At 39.5% G+C, this 20,232-nt stretch overlaps 1 protein-coding gene across 6 annotated transcripts in view; it reads right to left on the bottom strand.

Annotated features, from left to right (window-relative positions):
- LOC131430247 (probable G-protein coupled receptor 158) overlaps window positions 1-20,232 on the bottom strand; it is a 214,987-nt gene that overhangs the window by 85,381 nt on the left and 109,374 nt on the right. For all 6 annotated transcript variants that reach the window (XM_058595052.1, XM_058595049.1, XM_058595047.1 and 3 more), the window contains exon 3: window positions 16,903-17,635. In XM_058595052.1, coding sequence (XP_058451035.1) covers window positions 16,903-17,585 — 683 coding nt within the window. In that variant the 5' untranslated portion in view covers window positions 17,586-17,635. The remainder of the gene's footprint in view (window positions 1-16,902; window positions 17,636-20,232) is intronic.

Raw genomic sequence — 20,232 nt, 5'->3', positions numbered from 1 at the left:
TTATGCTTCAAATTCGAGCATTGATTTTCTTCCAGCAGACTGTTTTACTTCCAGCTGTTTAATACCGATGATGATGTTCATGCATTAGCAATAAAACGCTTTTTGGCATGAATTTAATTTATAAAAGTAACAGGAGCGAAGGGTTTCAAACACACAGATCACGCTGCGCTTTCGAATTACCGTCGCAAAATTCCAATTCCCAGCGGTTGATGCATACAAGCTCATATAAATTGACTAAAATGATCAGTGCATAACTTTAGTTCAACCGTTTGAATGCATCATCTTTCAATACTCATTTTAGGTAAATTTAATAATTTCGCTAATTTACTCGCCCCTCCGGGCACTTTTGCTGATTAAAAACGTTTTTCTACATCAATCATTTCCGATTGAATCAGAGTTGATTCAACTATTTGCAATGTCTAAAACAAATAAAACCGATTTATTTTTCAACTAACAGAATTTTGTTTCAATAACAACACCAGTTATTTCAACTAAAATATTTGTTGAAATTGAAAGGTATGTGTCCTCACTAATTGACAGCATTTTTTTTCAAACAGTTAAGTTAAAACAACAATCGATTAGTTGTACCAAATTTTAACCAATCGAATTCAGAAAATCAACTAATATTCTGGTTGAAATGGGATCGCGGGTGGTTCCGTGTGGTGGTATTTCCCCCAAACTAGAAGTTATATCGTGAATTTGCAACCGAAATCCACATTCACTTAGCGCTTTTATGCTGATTTTCTATGTGTTGAGGACTTCTTAATTTTTTTTTGCGTGAAACGGCATATTTCGGAATCGTTTACTTACAATAAAAAATGTAATACTTTTCGATAAAACATGAGTGGCCCAAGGCAGCCGACTCTCCCCTACTACTAATCTCACAATAAAATGCAATTTAATTTTCGTGGCTGGTAGTACTTAATGAGTCGAAATAATCGAATATTGAGATACAAGTTAAGCCTTTTATTATTTACGTGTTATTCTTCTAAATGGATTTTTGTATATTTCAACCTATTGATATCATTGTGTGCACCGACTTTGCAGCTAGAAGTATATGGGGCATTTTACGCAAAATCAGCCACCCAAATTTTCTTTTCATCTATCTATTTTTTTTCGGTAAAGAACTCGAAAATATTCGACACGTATTTTTTATTTCAATATGGTACGTGAAATTTTCGAAATATGCTTTTTTGAAATTTCGCGTTTTCAAAAAAGAGCCTTTTTCAACAGCCTATACTGTAAAATTTAATAAAGATACAAAAATTCGTCCAAGACCTGAAATATTCGTCTTTTCCTTAGCTTTCAAATAAGTGATTCCATAAAACAACCTTCAAAGTTAATAGAATGAAAAAAATTAAAAATTAATAAACAAATAAAAAAATTTCAAACTTGGGCCTAATTTTTTTTTCTTTTTTTTTGTTGAAAAATGAAACCTTAGGGGTTTTACTCAATCTTGGCAAAGTTTCAAAGTGGAAAGATCAATACTTTCGGAGCAGTGAATTTTTCAATTACGACCCGCACGCGCGGAGCGTACCACAGCGCAATTCGCTCGGATACTGGCTTAACTTATCGACACATGTCAGATCGAATCCTAATGTACGATTCAGACGATCCGGCTTCTTCCGTCATTGTCACCGGAACGACAGCCTCCGCCAAAATTAGTCAAATGAGTTTTCCCTTAGCGCATTCACACGATCCAGCAGAGATCCGGAACGTCAACTTTTCTCCCAAGGAATATTTGACGGACTGGGATTATCGCACACATGCTCGGTTCATATGATTACGGTATTGAGCTGACGTTTGTTATGTATGTATTCGGTGTCAAGATCCCACTCTTAAACTATATTTCGTTTAAGAGTGGGATCTTGACACCGAATACATACAAGTAAGTAATTAAACTGATCAGTAGATTTGCAAAGTACATTACGTTGTTGAGTGGAACTGATTGTTTTGTTTTTTCCTCTTTCTAGTTAATTTTGAAAGCTATTTATTCGATTAAAAAATAGGGAAACAACAAGTCGATTGGCTTCAAAAGCTCCCAGATTTTGTATTAGTGACATAAAATTGTGCGAAACTAAGTTCTTCAAATTCTGCGTGTAAGAAAATGACATGACGGACACGGATAGGAAACCGGATCGTGTGAATCAGAATGACGGTGACGGATGTTGACGATTCGATGACAGTGACGGAAGAAGCCGGACCGTCGGAATCGTACTTAACTCTGTCAGTTTATTGTTTCAGGCAGAAAACGGGTAAAATTGGGACAAAGGATTTACGTGAGTAATAAAATAATGATGACATAAATTGTTTGCACAGTTGCAATTTTTCTATCATTTGGTTTTTCTGGTTTACCAAAACTCCATACTTCAAACGTGTCCTGGGAAGAGAAAACTTTCAATTTTAATTCCTTATCTCTGTGCGGCGCAGCATAGTGAAACGATTTTGTTCCAGAAATTATTTTACATTTTTCGAAACGATTTTTAAGAAATTTCTCTGCTTTTACATAATCTTCCGAACATTTGTATATGACTGACAATCATTGATCATTTGTAAACTTGCACGACGTGCCATTCTTTTGATAGTTCCTCCAGTACCGTCGCATTTTTGAATTGCTGAGGAGCGCCGTCAGAAAAATAGAGGCACTTGCGTATATGTGGATAGTATTGTGAAACATATTGATTAAGAGCTTCGAGAAAAACATACACAGCTATTGCGTCATGTTTCTTGCAACCAGAAATAATTACTAATGTTTTATGATCGATCTTGTTGTTCATTTTATAATACAAAACAAAAAACAATTTTATCGTTGTTCCAATGAAAGCCAGTTATGGCGTTTTGAATAACGAAGGCATTACGCCTTTTTCGCAAAATCGCAAACTATGAAGCTTTCGTCACTCTTCAATTCACATTTCGAAAATATGAAGTTTGTTTTCGAGCAATGGAAGAATGCATGTGCAGCTCAGCCATAGCCGAAGCAGAAAAAAGTCAACGCCGATAATGCGGATAGCCTTTTACGCCCGTATCCGAGCGAATTGCGCTGCGGTACGCTACGCGCGTGCGGGTCGTATTTGAAAAATTCACTGCTCCGAGTATTGATCTTTCTACTCTGAAACTTTGCCAAGATTGAGTTAAACCCCTAAGGTTTCTTTTTTCAACAAAAAAGAGAAAAAAAAAAATTAGGCCCAAGTTTGAATTTTTTTTATTTGTTTATTAATTTTTAATTTTTTTCATTATATTATTTTTGAAGGTTGTTTTATGGAATCGCTTATTTGAAAGCTAAGGATCTTTATTATTTTGTATCTTTATTAAATTTTACAGTATAGGCTGTTGAAAACAGGCTCTTTTTCAAAAAGTCGAAATTTCAAAAAATCATATCTCGAAAATTTCACGTACCATATTGAAATAAATTTCGTTTACCACTACCCAAGGGTCAGTTAAGAGAAAGAAGTCTTCTTCCAAATTACCAAAAAAGACACCTAAAGTTTCATCTTCAAAAAAAGATCCCTGTGTTAAACAAAAAAAGTCAAAACCAAAGACTGTGCCTCCTGGTTTGTCAAATTCACAAACCAATCCAGGATCTAGCACAGAAAAAGGTAATAATCCTGTGGGCTCCATTTCACAGCCACCAACAGGATTACTGAAGTTTTCGGAAATTGTTGAATGGATTTTCTCAGCATTCAATATATCTGAACCCTTAAAGACCCTCATAATGGCATTCCTTCCAATAGCTAGAAATTTTTTGAAGCAGTTATCAGCTCAATGGCCAATTGTCTCAGGTTTTGTATCTTTTGATGGATAATTTATCACCCGCCGCAAATGATACAATCACTGTCCTGCAGTGGAATTGTCGAAGCATCATGCCAAAACTTGATTCATTTAAAATTTTATTGCATAGTCAAAAATGTGATGTATTTGCTTTATGCGAAACATGGCTTACTTCAAACATAGCTTTAAATTTTAATGATTTTAACATTATACGTCTCGATAGAGACTCTCCGTATGGTGGAGTGCTTTTGGGAATTAAGAAATGCTGTTCCTTTTATAGATTAAACATTCCTTCAACTTCTAGTATAGAAGTTGTTGCTTGCCAAATAAACATTAAAGGCAAAGATATTTGCATAGCTTCGGTTTATATTCCTCCAAAAGCACAAGTTGGACAGCGACAGCTTAATGAAATGGTTGAAGCCCTTCCTGCTCCACGATTGATTCTGGGGGATTTAAATTCGCACGGAATGATGTGGGGTTCCGTTTACAATGATAGCAGATCATCTTTAATACAAAACATTTGTGACAATTTTAGCATGACGGTATTAAATATGGGTAGCATGACACGGATCCCAAGACCTCCTGCGCGCCCAAGTGCATTAGATCTATCTCTTTGCTCAACATCAATTCGACTAGATTGCACCTGGAAAATATTGCCTGATTTACACGGTAGCGATCATTTACCAATCATCATCTCAATTAGCTGTAACAAATGTATTGCTAATTCAGCTAGTATTCCATATGATTTGACAAAAAATATCGACTGGATTAAATACCAAAGTAGAATCTCTAGTATTTTGAATTCAATGGAAGAGCTCCCTCCACTTGAAGAATATGACTTCCTCGTTTGTTCGATTCTGGAGGCCGCAGAACAATCCCAAACTAAACGCTTTCCTGGGCCAACGACTAACAGAAGGCCTCCCAACCCCTGGTGGGACAAAGAGTGCTCAGAGGCTAAACTCGCAAAACAAAATGCTTGCAAGACGTTTCTAAAACGGGGAGGAGGAACTCCTCAGAATTTTGAAAAACTTATGGTTTTAGAAACCAAGTACAAGAGCATACTTCGAGCCAAAAAATGTAGCTATTGGAGACATTTTGTCGAAGGTTTGTCAAGAGAAACCTCAATGAGCACTCTTTGGAATACGGCCAGACGAATGAGGAATCGTAACGTGGGCAATGAGAGTGATGAATACTCGAACCGATGGATATTTGACTTTGCTAGGAAAGTTTGCCCAGATTCTGTTCCTACGCAGAGCATTATACGGGAATCTCCAACAAATAATGGTTTTATTAATAACCCATTTTCAATGATGGAATTTTCTATAGCACTCTTGTCTTGTAACAATAACGCCCCTGGGTTGAACAGAATCAAATTCAACTTGGTGAAGAATCTGCCCGACCTCGCAAAAAGACGTTTGTTGGAATTGTTCAACAAGTTTCTTGAGCAAAATATTGTTCCACCTGACTGGAGACAAGTGAAAGTTATCGCCATTCAAAAGCCGGGGAAACCAGCTTCCAATCACAACTCATATAGACCCATTGCGATGTTGTCCTGCATCAGAAAATTGTTCGAAAAAATTATTCTGCGACGTCTCGACACTTGGGTCGAGACGAACGGTTTGTTGTCAGATACTCAGTTTGGCTTCCGTAGAAATAAAGGGACGAATGATTGCCTTGCATTACTTTCGTCTGACATCCAAATTGCCTTCGCTCAAAAGCAACAAATGGCATCTGTATTTTTAGACATTAAAGGAGCATTTGATTCAGTTTCCATTGATGTTCTTTCAGACAAGCTCCACCAACATGGACTTCCAGCGGTTATAAATAATTATTTGCACAACCTTTTGTCAGAGAAGTGCATGTATTTTTCACATGGCGATTTGGCAACATTCAGAATTAGCTACATGGGTCTCCCGCAAGGCTCATGCCTCAGTCCGCTCCTCTATAATTTTTACGTGAATGACATTGACAGCTGTCTAGTAACCCCATGTACACTAAGACAATTGGCAGATGATGGCGTGGTTTCAGTTACTGGGCCCAAAGCTATTGATCTGCATAAACCATTGCAAGATACCTTAGATAACTTGTCCGTTTGGGCTGTTCATCTTGGTATCGAATTCTCTGCGGAGAAAACAGAGTTAGTCGTCTTTTCAAGAAAGCATGATCCCGCGCAGCTTCAGCTCCATATGATGGGAAGAATGATCCAACAGGTTTTAACTTTTAAATACCTCGGGGTGTGGTTCGATTCCAAATGCACGTGGGGAGGACACATTAGGTATCTGATAACGAAATGCCAACAAAGAGTAAATTTTCTTCGAACAATAACAGGATCTTGGTGGGGTGCTCATCCGGAAGATCTAATAAAATTGTATCAGACAACGTTACTTTCAGTGATGGAATATGGATGTGTTTGTTTTCGTTCCGCTGCAAACTCTCATATTATCAAACTTGAGCGAATTCAGTACCGTTGTTTGCGAATTGCCTTAGGCTGCATGCATTCGACACATACAATGAGTCTTGAAGTTCTGGCGGGAGTTCTTCCATTAAAAGATCGATTTTGGGAGCTTTCATCACGCCTGCTAATAAGATGTGAGGTGCTGAATCCCATGGTAATTAATAATTTCGAACGACTAGTCGAGCTTCGATCTCAAACAAAATTTATGACAGTATATTTTAACCATATGTCACAGGAAATCAACCCTTCAAGATATATTCCTATCCGTGTCAGCATCCTAAGTGCCCCTGACTCAACTTTATTTTTCGATACATCCATGCAGCGTGAAGTGCGTGGAATCCCGGATCATCTACGCTCGACGGAAATCCCAAAAATATTTTCAAGTAAGTTCAGGCATATTGACTCTGAGAAAATGTTTTATACGGACGGATCGCGAATTGAAGAAGCGACAGGGTTTGGTATGTTCAACAGTAATGTTTCGGCCTCATTTAGGCTTCAAGAACCTGCATCTGTTTATATAGCAGAGCTAGCAGCAGTTCATTATAGTTTGAGTGTAATCGTCACATTATCTCCAAACCATTATTTCCTCTTCACAGATAGTCTGAGTGCAATTGAAGCCATTCGCTCAAACGCTGCTGGCAAAAATGAACCGTTTTTCCTGGGCAAAATAAAACAGTGCCTGAACGACATACTGAACAATAATTATCTAATCACTATAGTCTGGGTCCCGGCTCATTGCTCCATTCCTGGCAATGAAAGAGCCGATATTTTAGCCAAACGTGGTGCTATTGAGGGTGAAATTTATGAGCGACCGATTGCTTTCAACGAATTCTATAGCTCGTCTCGCCAAAGAACACTTGCCAGCTGGCAAGCTTCTTGGGATAGAGATGATCTGGGTCGGTGGATGCACTCAATTATTCCGAAAATATCGACAAATGCATGGTTCAGGGGACTGGATGTGAGTAGGGATTTCATTCGTGTGATGTCCAGACTCATGTCCAATCACTACACGTTAGATGCACATCTCCTTCGAATTGGGCTCTCCGAGACTAATCATTGTGCTTGCGGAGAAGGTTATCGGGATATTGATCATGTAGTTTGGACATGCGTGGAGTATCGTGATGTCAGATCTCAACTAATAAATTCTTTGCGTACCCAAGGTAGACTATCCAATATCCCAGTTCGAGACATTCTTGCTTGTCGTGACCTTTCATACATGAAACTTATTTATCATTTCGTAAAGAAAATTGGAGTTTCAATTTAATAAAGGCCCCTTTTAAGACTTAGTTCTGATCCCAGCTGCGTCCATGAGTTCAACCAATAGCTAAATTAGAATAAAAATTATGTAATGATACAAACAAACTCGAAACAGTTTATGAAATTATCAACAAAATGTCTGAAAATAACAGCTTATTTTATAATTTATAGAAGTTAATCGTTTGGTTCAAATAATATTTCCGAGTAGATTTCATAATTAATGACGAGTTACCTAAGATGATATTTAAGCTATAAGAGAATATGTTTTAATAAATTCAAAACGTTGTGACTATGTTAGAATTAAATTAGGATAAGAATATTATGTAAAAGTGATGCTACGGCGAAGAAAAACTTATGTAAACTGCCTTAAGAAATAAACGTATTTATGGAAAAAAAAAATATTGAAATAAAAAAGTACGTGTCGAATATTTTCGAGTTCTTTACCGAAAAAAAATAGTTAGATGAAAAAAAAATTTTGGGTGGCTGATTTTGCGTGGAATGCCCCATATATAACACTCGTATCCGTACTGTATTTAACAGTATTGTTTCTTACCCTTAAATGTATTGTATTTAAATTTGTATTGTATTTTCTCATTAAAATATACTATATTCTATTATCAAAAATTACGACAGAGTAATTATCTATAACGCATCGAATTTCGACTTGCCGCAATACAAAACGTCAGAAAGAAAAGAGAAAACACGTAGTGAAAAAAAATAGGTCAGGGTCATTTCCCCAGAAGTCGTTTCGCCAAAAGCCATTTCGCCGAATGGGTTACTTCGCCGAACGCCATTTCGCCGAATCCTGCAATTGTCTTAATAATTGTATTTGAAATTAATTTAAAATAAAGATAAATGAAAGATGATAGCGTTAACGCCCGTTTTGTTGACCTACAATTGTACTTCTTAAATAAAGATTGATTCTTGTAGTCTTGAATAAAGATTGATTTATGAACATCAGAACGGTGTTCCCAAGAAAACTTGTTGACTTTATTAGCCAATAAACATCAAATCTTGGTTCTTGGTGTTTTCCGTTTATTGAGTGAAAATGGACAGTTACAGGTTACAGGTTTGTATGCGAAAGGTTGCCGCTTCCGAAGGCGGGACCTTCGGCGAAATGACCTATTCGGAGAAACGACTTTCGGAGAAATGACATTCGGCGAAATGGCAGTCGATGGAACGACTTTTGATGAAATGGCTTTTGCGAAATGACGCGCTCCCAATACATGCACATGCAAACAATAAATGGATTTTTTTCTTTCTCTTCTTTTCATCATGTTTTTTTTTTCATAATTAATTCTTATTCAAAATGCGTAACAACAATTTTGCTAAATTCTTTTGATTTAAAACAATAGAAACCAAAAAGGTAAAATATCAGTTTATTCGAAAAAAAATTGAACTTTTGTGCAAAAAAATGTTTGGTGATTAATTTGTTATTTTTAGGTGAACTAAAATATCTTAAGAGGTAAGAATAAAAAACTATTGAGATTATGGAAATAAATTATCTGATAATTCACTATTGTTAGATTGAATGCGTACTGCCAAATGTACTGTTTTTTCAAAGTCGATGCACTCATTCGTAACCGAATGTTCGAAGTGAGCACACGCGTTTTTTAACAATCGACATCGGTAAGACGAAGGTGCCTATCACAGCAGAGGCTGTAGTATAGGCATTAAATAAAAGTGATAAAAAGTAGCATCCCCGCAAGTGAGTTCTGTCTGTGCACCGGTTTTGTATCAGTATCGACAGTAGACGCTATTGTGCTATCCTCGGGCAGCAGTTATTTCTATTGTTTGCTACCCGCATCACAGCAGCCAAATCCTGAGTCAAAGTCACGCTGAAGCACAACGAAGGAGTGAAGGAGCAACTCACCTAACAGCTTACCGTGACATACTGTTAAGTATTTTCTCAAACTTTTTCTTTCAACTTTTACTATTCATATATTTTCTTTTCATTTTATTTCTTTCTTTTTCATTTCAAGTGCGGGAGACTTCTTTACTCCCGCACTTTAAATATGAATATTGATGACAGTGGGGGTGTCTCGGAGGAGGGCGAAGCTGAACGAATGAACGAAGAACATTTAGAGGCTGAGTTTGCTTCCGAGATGCCATCTACCCCTCCTATACCATCTCCCCCTCCGATACCATCTCCCCCTCCGATACCATCTCCCTCTCCGATGCCATTTCCCTCTCCGATGCCTCCATCTCCCTTTAAGATATTGCCTGCTCGCCAAAAAGTTTACCAAGACGATGGCTCGGGGGGTCCGTGGGTGGTATACTTCCGGCCCAAATTAAAGTCTCTCAGAGTTTTAAATATTGCTCGGGACCTGGAAAAACATTACTCGGCAATAAAAACAATAGATAAGGTTTCGCCAAACAAGTTACGCGTTGTTGTGTCCGACCTGAAGCAAGCAAACGGGATTGCTACCAACGAGTTGTTCACGAAGGAGTACCGCGTGTACGTCCCGTCTCATGTGGTGGAGATCGACGGTGTGGTCCGTGACGAAAGTCTGACAATCGAAGATCTGATGAAGGACGGGGTAGGCCGTTTCAAAAACCCCGACCTTCAACCAGTGAAAATTTTGGAGTGCAAGCAATTGCACTCCAAATCGATAGATGGTAAATTTTACCAATCGGACTCATTTCGCGTGACTTTTGCCGGATCTGCACTTCCAAATTATTTGGTAGTGAGTGGAGTTCGTCTACCTGTTCGGCTGTATGTACCGCGGGTAATGCATTGTACAAGCTGCAAACAGCTAGGTCATACGGCAACCTATTGTTGCAACAAACTGCGATGCGGCAAATGCGGAGAGGCCCATGAGGACGATCTCTGCAGAAGAGCAGTGGAAAAGTGTTGCTACTGCGGGGAGAATCCTCATGATCTTTCGGTGTGCCCTACGTACATACAGCGTGCGGAGAAATTGAAGCGATCCGTGAAAGAACGTTCCAAACGTTCTTATGCGGAAATCTTAAAAAGAACCACTCCATCGACCCCTGAGAACCCGTTTGCAATCTTGCCAGTTGAAGAGGATACCTCTGACGACCCAGGCGAAGGACCTTCCTACACACAGGTTGAAGGAAGCAGGAAAAGACAAAATCTGGCTTCTCCCAAGCTTCCTCGTAAAGGCCTCAGACTGTCCTCTTCGTCACAAAAGAACCAAACGGAAACAAAAAGTGCTGACTCAAAACCGAAGCAAACACCTCCTGGGTTCAAAAAACTTAGGGATGATAAGGAGTACCCAGCACTTCCTGGGGCATCAAAAACCCCGAATGACCCCAAAGCACAACCAGAAAATCCAACAAACGCTGGATTATTGAAATTTTCTGATATCGTGGACTGGATATTAACAGCCTTCAATATTACTGATCCTCTGAAAAGCTTCCTAACTGCTCTACTGCCAACAGTAAGGACATTTTTAAAACAGTTGACTGAACAATGGCCCCTCCTTGCAGCGATCGTATCTTTTGATGGATAATTTACCACTGAGAATCGAAGATATGATCATTGTGCTTCAGTGGAATTGCAGAAGTATCATCCCAAAACTTGATTCTTTCAAACACTTAATACATACTCATAATTGCGATGTATTCTCCTTGAGTGAAACTTGGCTTACTTCTAACATCAACCTCGACTTCCATAATTTTAACATAATCCGCCTGGACCGAGAAGACTCTTATGGAGGGGTACTTTTAGGGATTAAAAAGTGCTATTCATTTTATCGTATTAACCTCCCCTCGACACCGGGAATTGAAGTTGTTGCTTGCCAAATTAATATTAAAGGCAAAGATCTATGTATAGCTTCTATCTACATTCCTCCCAGAGTCTCGATAGGGCATCGTCGGCTTGCAGACATCATAGAACTTCTTCCTTCACCGCGGCTGGTTTTAGGGGACTTTAACTCGCATGGTACAGGATGGGGCTGCTTATATGATGATAATCGTTCTTCGTTAATTCAAGATCTGTGTGACAACTTCAATTTGACAATTCTAAACACGGGAGAAATGACACGGAACCCTAGACCACCAGCACAACCAAGTGCGCTGGATTTATCCCTTTGCTCGACTTCGCTACAGTTAGATTGCAAGTGGAAGGTAATCTGTGATCCTCACGGTAGCGATCACTTGCCGATCATAGTTTCTATCACCAACCGTGGAAGACCATCGGAAACAATCAATGTTTCGTACGATTTCACACGAAACATTGATTGGAAACGTTACGCGAGCTCGATGTCTGAGAAACTGGAAACATCACAGGAGCTTCCTCCGGAGGAAGAGTATACATTTTTGGCTGGCTTGATTCTTGACACCGCAATTCAAGCTCAGACGAAACGAGTACCTAGCGCGCAAACTAGTATGCGTTCTCCCAACCCATGGTGGGACAAAGAGTGCTCAGAGCTGAAAACGAAAAAAGCTTCAGCCTTCATCTCGTTTAGAAGGAACGGAACTCCAGATAATTATCGGAAATACGCGGCGTTAGAATTTCAAATGAAAAGTCTGATTAAAGCTAAGAAACGCGGTTACTGGCGAAGGTTTGTTGACGGATTAACGAGAGAAACAGCAATGAGCACTCTTTGGAATACGGCCCGTCGCATGCGCAATCGAAATCACGCGAACGAAAGCGAGGAATATTCTAACCGCTGGATATTTGATTTCGCTAAGAAAGTATGTCCTGATTCTGTTCCGGAACAGAAGATATCCCGCGTCGCGACATTGAATACAAACGAAACACCGTTTTCGATGGTAGAGTTCTCACTTGCGCTCTTGTCGTGTAACAATAGAGCCCCGGGGTTAGACAGAATTAAATTCAACTTGTTGAAAAATCTGCCCGACTCTGCCAAAAGGTGCTTGTTGAATTTATTCAACAAGTTCCTCGAGGGTAATATTGTCCCACACGAATGGAGAGAAGTGAGAGTTATTACTATTCAAAAACCTGGAAAACCAGCCTCCGGTCACAATTCGTATCGGCCGATTGCTATGCTTTCCTGTATTCGGAAATTGTTGGAGAAAATGATTCTCTTCCGTCTAGACAATTGAATCGAAACAAATGGATTGCTTTCAGGTACACAATTTGGGTTCCGCAGGGGCAAAGGAACGAACGATTGTCTAGCGTTGCTCTCAACAGAAATTCAAATGGCATTTGCTCGTAAAGAACAAATGGCATCAGTTTTCCTCGACATCAAGGGGGCATTCGATTCAGTTTCCAATAACGTTCTATCTGAGAAGTTGCATCAGCATGGTCTTTCACCAGTTTTGAACAACTTTTTATATAATCTATTGTCCGAGAAACACATGCATTTTGAGCATGGTGATTTGACGACAAAGCGATTCAGTTACATGGGTCTTCCTCAGGGCTCATGCTTAAGCCCCCTTTTATACAACTTTTACGTAAATAACATTGATGAATGTATCAACACATCTTGCACGCTAAGACAACTTGCCGACGACAGTGTTGTGTCTATTATAGGACCCAAAGCTGCCGATCTCCAAGGACCATTGCAAGATACCCTCGACAACTTGTCGACATGGGCTTTTCAAATGGGTATCGAGTTCTCTACGGAGAAAACTGAGCTGGTTGTATTTTCAAGGAAGCGAGAACCTGCGCAATTACAGCTTCAACTAGGGGGTGAAACCATAGCTCAGGTTTTCACATTTAAATATCTCGGGGTCTGGTTCGATTCCAAAGGTACCTGGGGATGTCACATTAGGTATTTGAAACGAAAATGCCTACAGAGAATCAATTTCCTTCGTACAATAACCGGAACTTGGTGGGGCTCTCACCCAGGAGACCTGATCAGGTTGTACAAAACGACGATATTGTCAGTAATGGAATATGGATGTTTCTGTTTCCGCTCCGCTACGAATATTCATTTCATTAAACTGGAAAGAATTCAGTATCGTTGTTTACGTATTGCCTTGGGTTGCATGCAATCAACCCATACGATGAGTCTTGAAGTGCTGGCGGGCGTCTTACCGTTGAAAAACAGGTTCTGGGATCTCTCATATCGACTGCTAATCCGATGCGACATTTTGAATCCGATGGTGATAGAAAACTTTGAAAAGCTCGTCGAGCTTAATTCACAAACCCGTTTTATGTCCTTGTATTTTGACTACATGGCTCAGAATATAAATCCTTCTTCGTTTGTTCCCAATCGTGTTCATTTTGTGGATACTTCTAATTCTACTGTGTTCTTCGACACATCCATGAAAGAAGAAATTCGTGGAATCCCGGATCCTGTACGCCCTCAAGAGATCCCAAAAATTTTTAATAATAAATTTAAAGAAGTCGACTGTAATAAAATGTTTTACACTGACGGATCATATCTAGACGGGTCCACTGGCTTCGGTATATTCAATGTAAATTTCACCGCTTCCTATAAACTCAGTGATCCAGCTTCAGTTTACGTCGCAGAACTAGCTGCAATTCAGTATACCCTTGAGATCATTGACACTCTGCCCACAGATCACTACTTCATTGTATCGGACAGTCTCAGTTCCATTGAGGCTCTCCGTTCAGTGAAGCCTGGAAAGCACTCACCGTATTTCCTGGGGAAAATACGGGAACAATTGAGTGCTTTATCTGCAAAATCATACCAGATTACCTTGGTTTGGGTCCCCTCACATTGTTCCATACGGGGCAATGAGAGGGCGGACTCGTTAGCCAAGGTGGGCGCACTAGAAGGTGATATCTATGAAAGACCAATCTGCTTCAATGAATTTTTCAGTTGCTGTCGTCAGAAAACTCTAGCTAGCTGGCAGAATACATGGAATAGTGGAACTCTGGGACGATGGTTACACTCAATAATCCCACAGGTATCGACGAAAGCTTGGTTCCGGGGGTTGGACGTGAGCCGAGACTTTATTCGTGTAATGTCAAGGCTCATGTCTAATCATTATATGTTCAGCGCGCATCTCCGTCGTGTGGGGCTCGCTGAGAGTGGTGTCTGCGTTTGCGGTGAGGGTTATCATGACATCGAACATGTTGTTTGGACATGTGTCGAGTATTGTGATGCCAGGTCCCAACTCATAGGTTCCCTTCGGGCCCGAGGTATACCACCCTTCGTACCAGTCCGCGACGTCTTGGCAACTCTTCCTTATATGACTCTCATCTATAACTTCTTGAAAACTATCAATGCTCAAATTTAGTGCTCTCCCTATCTCTTTCTCGTCTACAGCTCTACCGCACTCTTCTTTACGTTGCTGGAAGTATGGCCTGTGTAAACGATGCTTCGGAGCATGCACCTGCCTTGAACTGACTGAGTTGCTGGAAGCTACCCAAAAACGTCACATCAACGTCAGAACACACCAACGAAGCATCCCAATCCAGAATAATCTCTTCATTGCTACAAGCTGAAAAACATGAAGATTCATCGAACGCAAAATGTGTCTAAAAGATGTATGCCACAAACCAATGATGTATTCAAATTTCAATTCAATACTGTGTAGGTCCCACCCTCCCTATGTCCCCTTACTAACTGGGGAGTATGCCGCCCCGTAATACGGCATCCCTTTCTCTCTCCCTAACAACAAGACAATCGGCCACGTTAAGCTAAAGCAAATGAGCCTAATAAAAATTTTATTTGAAAAAAAAAAAAAGTCGATGCACTGTATTTTTTTGGTTTTTGCAATGACTGAGTGGAAACATATATTGGAGAAGCCAAATGAATGAAAAACTTACAGAAAAGATGATTTTTTGGAAAAAGATACGCTCAGAGACAGGATTTGAACCTGCCTTTTCATGATTTTCGTGCATATGCGTTACCATTTCGCCACCCTAAGCCTTCTGATAGACAGAGTTCTAAAAAACGACTTAGCATGATAGAACGTACATCGAACATGGTCTACATCCTGGTCGTCTCACGACCGGCACCATACATCCAAACATCTTCTCTGTTCATCAAACACTAGTCTTCTCGCTCTATACTGGAATCAGGAATCAGAACAAATTGGCTCTATGATAGTTTTAATTTTATTTGCTGAACGATCGGTAAATTGCATTAAACATCTTACTGTCATAATTATACTTTCTTTTTCGTCGTTTATTACCGAAGTTCAGTTAAATTTACGAATAATCCGTAAATATAATAACGTCTTGAACTACAAAGTATTTATATTTTCCGGTAAATTTTACTATGCACCCGTATAACTAAGGAGTCACACAGTGGTATGTTAGTATAACAATCACTCAAATTTCTGGTTCCAAACTAGTCACTAAAAAGCTAGCGTATCAAAAATTTTTACTTGGGTGAAGAATGTGTACTGAAATAAACATGTTCATAAGACTTTCACAATTCACGTTTCAAAATTAGGTTAATAATTTGGGCTCAGAATTTGGTATAAAATTCAGGTTTAGAATTCAGATCTAGAAACCAGGTCCAAGCCCAAAACTGTGGACCTCAACAATTTAGGCTTAAAACTCTTGTCAAGAATTCAGATCTAGGTCCAGCTCCTGATTTAAGGTCTAAAATGGAGGTTAAGTTTCCGAATCCGTCCATGCATCTGCACCTGAGCCTTATTTTTGCTTCAGATAATAACTGAGGTCCAGATACTAGAACAGAGAGATAGAATTTTATCTAGATCTGGACCTAGACTTACCACATTACTGGAACAGGTCCAAGATCAGATTTTAGCCTTGGACCAACCGTCGATTTAGGTTCTTGAAAGGGTCAATTTCTGATCCTGAACTAGGTACTTGACCAGGTACTTATCATATTACCGGTTTGGGTCTATGTTCAGGTAATCTGATAAGACATGTTCTATGATCTGAATCTCGATCGGAACTTGGACTAGTTTTATGATAAATCCAATTCTAACTGCTCACTCGCAGCATAGAACGGTGTTTTGAATTGAATAACTTGAACAATAATTAATTTTTTATTTTTCCGGTTATGTTTCTGACTCTCGAAAAATATGGAAAGTAGTTTTCAGTTCTACTCAATTGCTTATACGGCCTTTAGAGAAATATACTGAAAATATTCGAAAACGAGTATTTTCTGTGCACTCATTGAGCAATCACAAGTAAGCAGGCGAACTGATTTAGAAGTGCAATATCTGTCAGGAGCCTTAAGTTCAATTCTTATTGCGTGCCGTCAGCTACGATTCAAATTATTTGAATGAACATTATATTACTGGAGTCAGTAACGATTTCTACGATAGTATTCATCGGCGGGAAGCATAGAAACATTTATTGTTGAAAGCATCTCGGAAACAAATGGTTAATATCCGACAGCACTCAGCTGTCACCACCGGCTGTTGGCAGTCGGAACGCGTAGGAATAATAATCATTACTACGAGCGGAATGTGAGACGCATATATAATTGGAATTTACGAGCTGTCCGGGTGGGAAGTGGCGAATGAAACCGAATCGAATTCAATTAGTGGTAATTGCTACGGGTTTCCAGTGTAACACGCTCTGCTGTACTTACTTGTATCCTTGTGATTCCACCGTCACGCTGAAAGGCCACAGCCACCGACCGTATAGGGGACCACAGTCCCGGAATGGTGCCCCCCAGAACTGTGCTCCGTTGCTTTGATTCCAGGCCACCCCAAGCTCCCGCCAGTAGGTCGACAGGAAGCTTTTACTTTCCGCCAAATTGACATGGCCGGCGTCGATTTTGTCACGAAACTGCACCACTGCCAACGGTAACCGGGGAGAAGCGATGCCTACTGCCAGCAGACCTTCGTCTTCCTTGAGCACAATACTGGCAAGTTCGTTGGCTTTCTCCCGGGCAATGCTCAACTTCCGATCGTCTTTGCTGGTGTCAATTTTGTTGCTGGCAAGGAAATCAGCAAACGATTTGGCAGCTGTGATGGTAATATCTGACACATCGTAGTACGGGTCGGGTGGGACCTCCTCCAAAGCTCTAGGTTCGCAGGGTGGAAGAGTAGCTGAAACGGACGTAGATGATTCCAGATCTGCAGATTCCATTCGAGAGACCTGTTGCTGCTGCTGGAGGGCATGCCCGAAGGAAAGCTGACATGCCAGCTGCAGCAACCCGGCGTATAGCAGCCATAACTGATGCTTAGGCCATTTTTTACTCTTTGGCCTAGATCCAATGCAGTGATAGCGATTTTCTCGGTGATGGTGTTGATGGCAAGAATGACTCATCACCGGTTCGTATTGCTTGCGATGTGACAGGAGTGTGCTATGTTGAACATCTGAAAGGAAGAAGAATAAAAAAAAGCTATTTGAAGATTCGAATCAATCAACAATAATGTTTTATTTGATACAAAAATGGAGCTTCTAGCTATGGTAAAATCGTAACATGTTGGTCTCTTACTCGATTATATTTCACTGCTTGCTCAATCAAAACAGGATTATAGTCGGGATCCGCACAACGTGATATAAATCGAAACACCCGTAAAACATGAAATGACAAGAAACAAAACCCAAAGTCAGCGTTTCCTCGGTACGTTTTAAACGAAGGTGCTGTGATGCGTGACAAAAGATAATGCTAGACACACATTCTAAATCACTCAATCAGAATTGGCTCCAACAAACTTCTTCTTCTTCTTGTTCTTTTTCTCCTCACTAGATTGTGTCCCGTTTGAGAATGTCGCCAGTGAATGGTTTCGCTGAAATACATGAAATTTAACGGCAGTTGTTGTTGTTATTATAGTGCTCCACCTCGCACGTTGTATCGGTCGGTAGGTTCGTATAGGTTATATCTACATCCGGCGCTAACTTTGAATGATCCTGACTAAAAGACCGGTTGGATTCACGTTCATCAGCCTAAACGCTCCCATGGCTACCATCAATATAATACACGGAACGGGACGAACAAGGTGGAAGGATATTAGTTTCATCGTTGTGGAACGTAGTCCATTGTGTGAATCGTCGTCTTTGGTCCCGTTACAGCTGCCGGGTTGTGGATATTGGATGCTTCAACAAAACACATCGTCTCCGACTTGTATATGTTTAAAGTTGTTTAGGGATAGCACAGGATATTTTTCGTTGGACTATTATTGTTGTTCGAAGGTTTGTGTTTGGACCATCTATCGTCCGCATCAGCATCTTTTTCTTTTACAATGATAAACAAAATAAAGTACCCATCTCATCATTTTTCGAACTTCTCTCATTATCTGGTTCAAATGAAAGTGAACAAAATGTAATATCTATTGATGTCTATTCTGTGTGTTCGTATGAAGTTTCACTTAGTGGAATGCTGCAAAATAAGTGATTTTACTCAATAGCAATTTCATATGAACTAGTAGATCGATTCTTTTTGCAAGTTTGAATTTGAGTCAAATTAAGCATGAGCATTTTTCATGACTAAAACGAATAATTTGACTAATTAAAGTAGTTCACTACTTTAACTCTAGCCTTACTTTTGGGAAGGCCATACCGAAAATTTTTTGAATTTTTGTGTCTCCTAATTATTTGGAAAAAGGTTTGTACTTGCAAAAAATCGCGAAGCTTTGGCCAAGAAATCATGTTCCCGCAAACATCAAACGCAGTTCCACTAAGCCGAACCCCCTGTACCCGAACATAGACGAATCCATTCTTAAATCACAGAACCTCGACCTAAAATTAACATAGTCCAAAAACTTTACAACAGTTAACATTATTTTCGTTCTGCACACCCAGGGAACATTCTGATTTCTAACATATCGTAAAACACTTGAACGATCGTTTCTTTCCTAACCCAACTTGCAAGGCTGCACTCCGGCAAAATAGGTAGTGAAAATCATAAGGCAAATCTTATGATGAATAAAAAATCACAATTTCAAAAGAATATTAAGAAAAACATACCTCTATTCTAATGTTTATGACTCTGCAATATGAATCCAATCTTTTCATCCATTATAAAAATCGCCACACGAAAATTTTTCAACTTCTTTGTATAGACGCCAAACAAAAACTAATCGTACGATATGCGTCAAAATTTGACAGAATGTGTATAAAAGTGTTGCCAACGTTGAGAGAATAAAAGTTTACCGATTGGACAAGCGCGGGAAATTTTAAATGAAAATTCCGGTCCTTTTTTGATCATAAGATATGTTGCGGCTTCGGCAAAAATGTAGTGAATGGAGAATTTTGCTTCACCTATCTTATAGTTCAGAAATGGTATCAACTTAGAACAGGCTCAGGCTCAGAAAAAAATGCCGTGGGTTCGGGTCGGGTACGGGTGACGATATTTTTATTTTAGACGGGTATGGGTCGGGTTTTGGTTATTCAAACCAGAATATCCGAACTTTTTCGGCTTCGGGTCGGGTACGGGTAAAGATTCCACCATTTTTTTTTCTTTTATTTGGTTTCCATAGAAACTATGCAAAATTTTAGCTCGATCGGTAAAACTATATTTTTGCGCCCGAGGTTTAAAGCAGGGGTGGAAATAAGCAATTTTTTTGAATCACACACAGTTCGAAAGAATCTTGTAATTTTACATCAAATTTCACACAAATTTTTATTCAAGAACATGTAAAACTATGTGATTTGAAAAATACATTGCTTGAATTCGAACGAAATAAAAAACAAAAGTTCGTTAGCAGTATCGCGACTTGACCCGAGAGACATTAGATCACCAGCACATTGGTTACTCGACTGAACCACGGAGCTTATATCTATTCGTTGAATAATTGATACATATAAATCCAAACAGTGGTACTTGGTAGCGGAATACAAATTACATTTGGAGCTTGTAAAATTTTGTGCGAGTGGAACATTGCGTCATTTGAAAAATTAGGTAGTTATGAATTGTATCGTTTGTAGAATTCTGTCGCCAGTAAAATTCATAATTTTTTTCTGTGCAGTA

Source organism: Malaya genurostris, chromosome 2 (genome assembly GCF_030247185.1).
Source record: "Malaya genurostris strain Urasoe2022 chromosome 2, Malgen_1.1, whole genome shotgun sequence".
Lineage (NCBI taxonomy): Eukaryota > Metazoa > Arthropoda > Insecta > Diptera > Culicidae > Malaya > Malaya genurostris.
The sequence above is the reverse complement of the archived record's forward strand: the minus strand, read 5'-3'. Positions and strand labels throughout refer to the sequence as shown.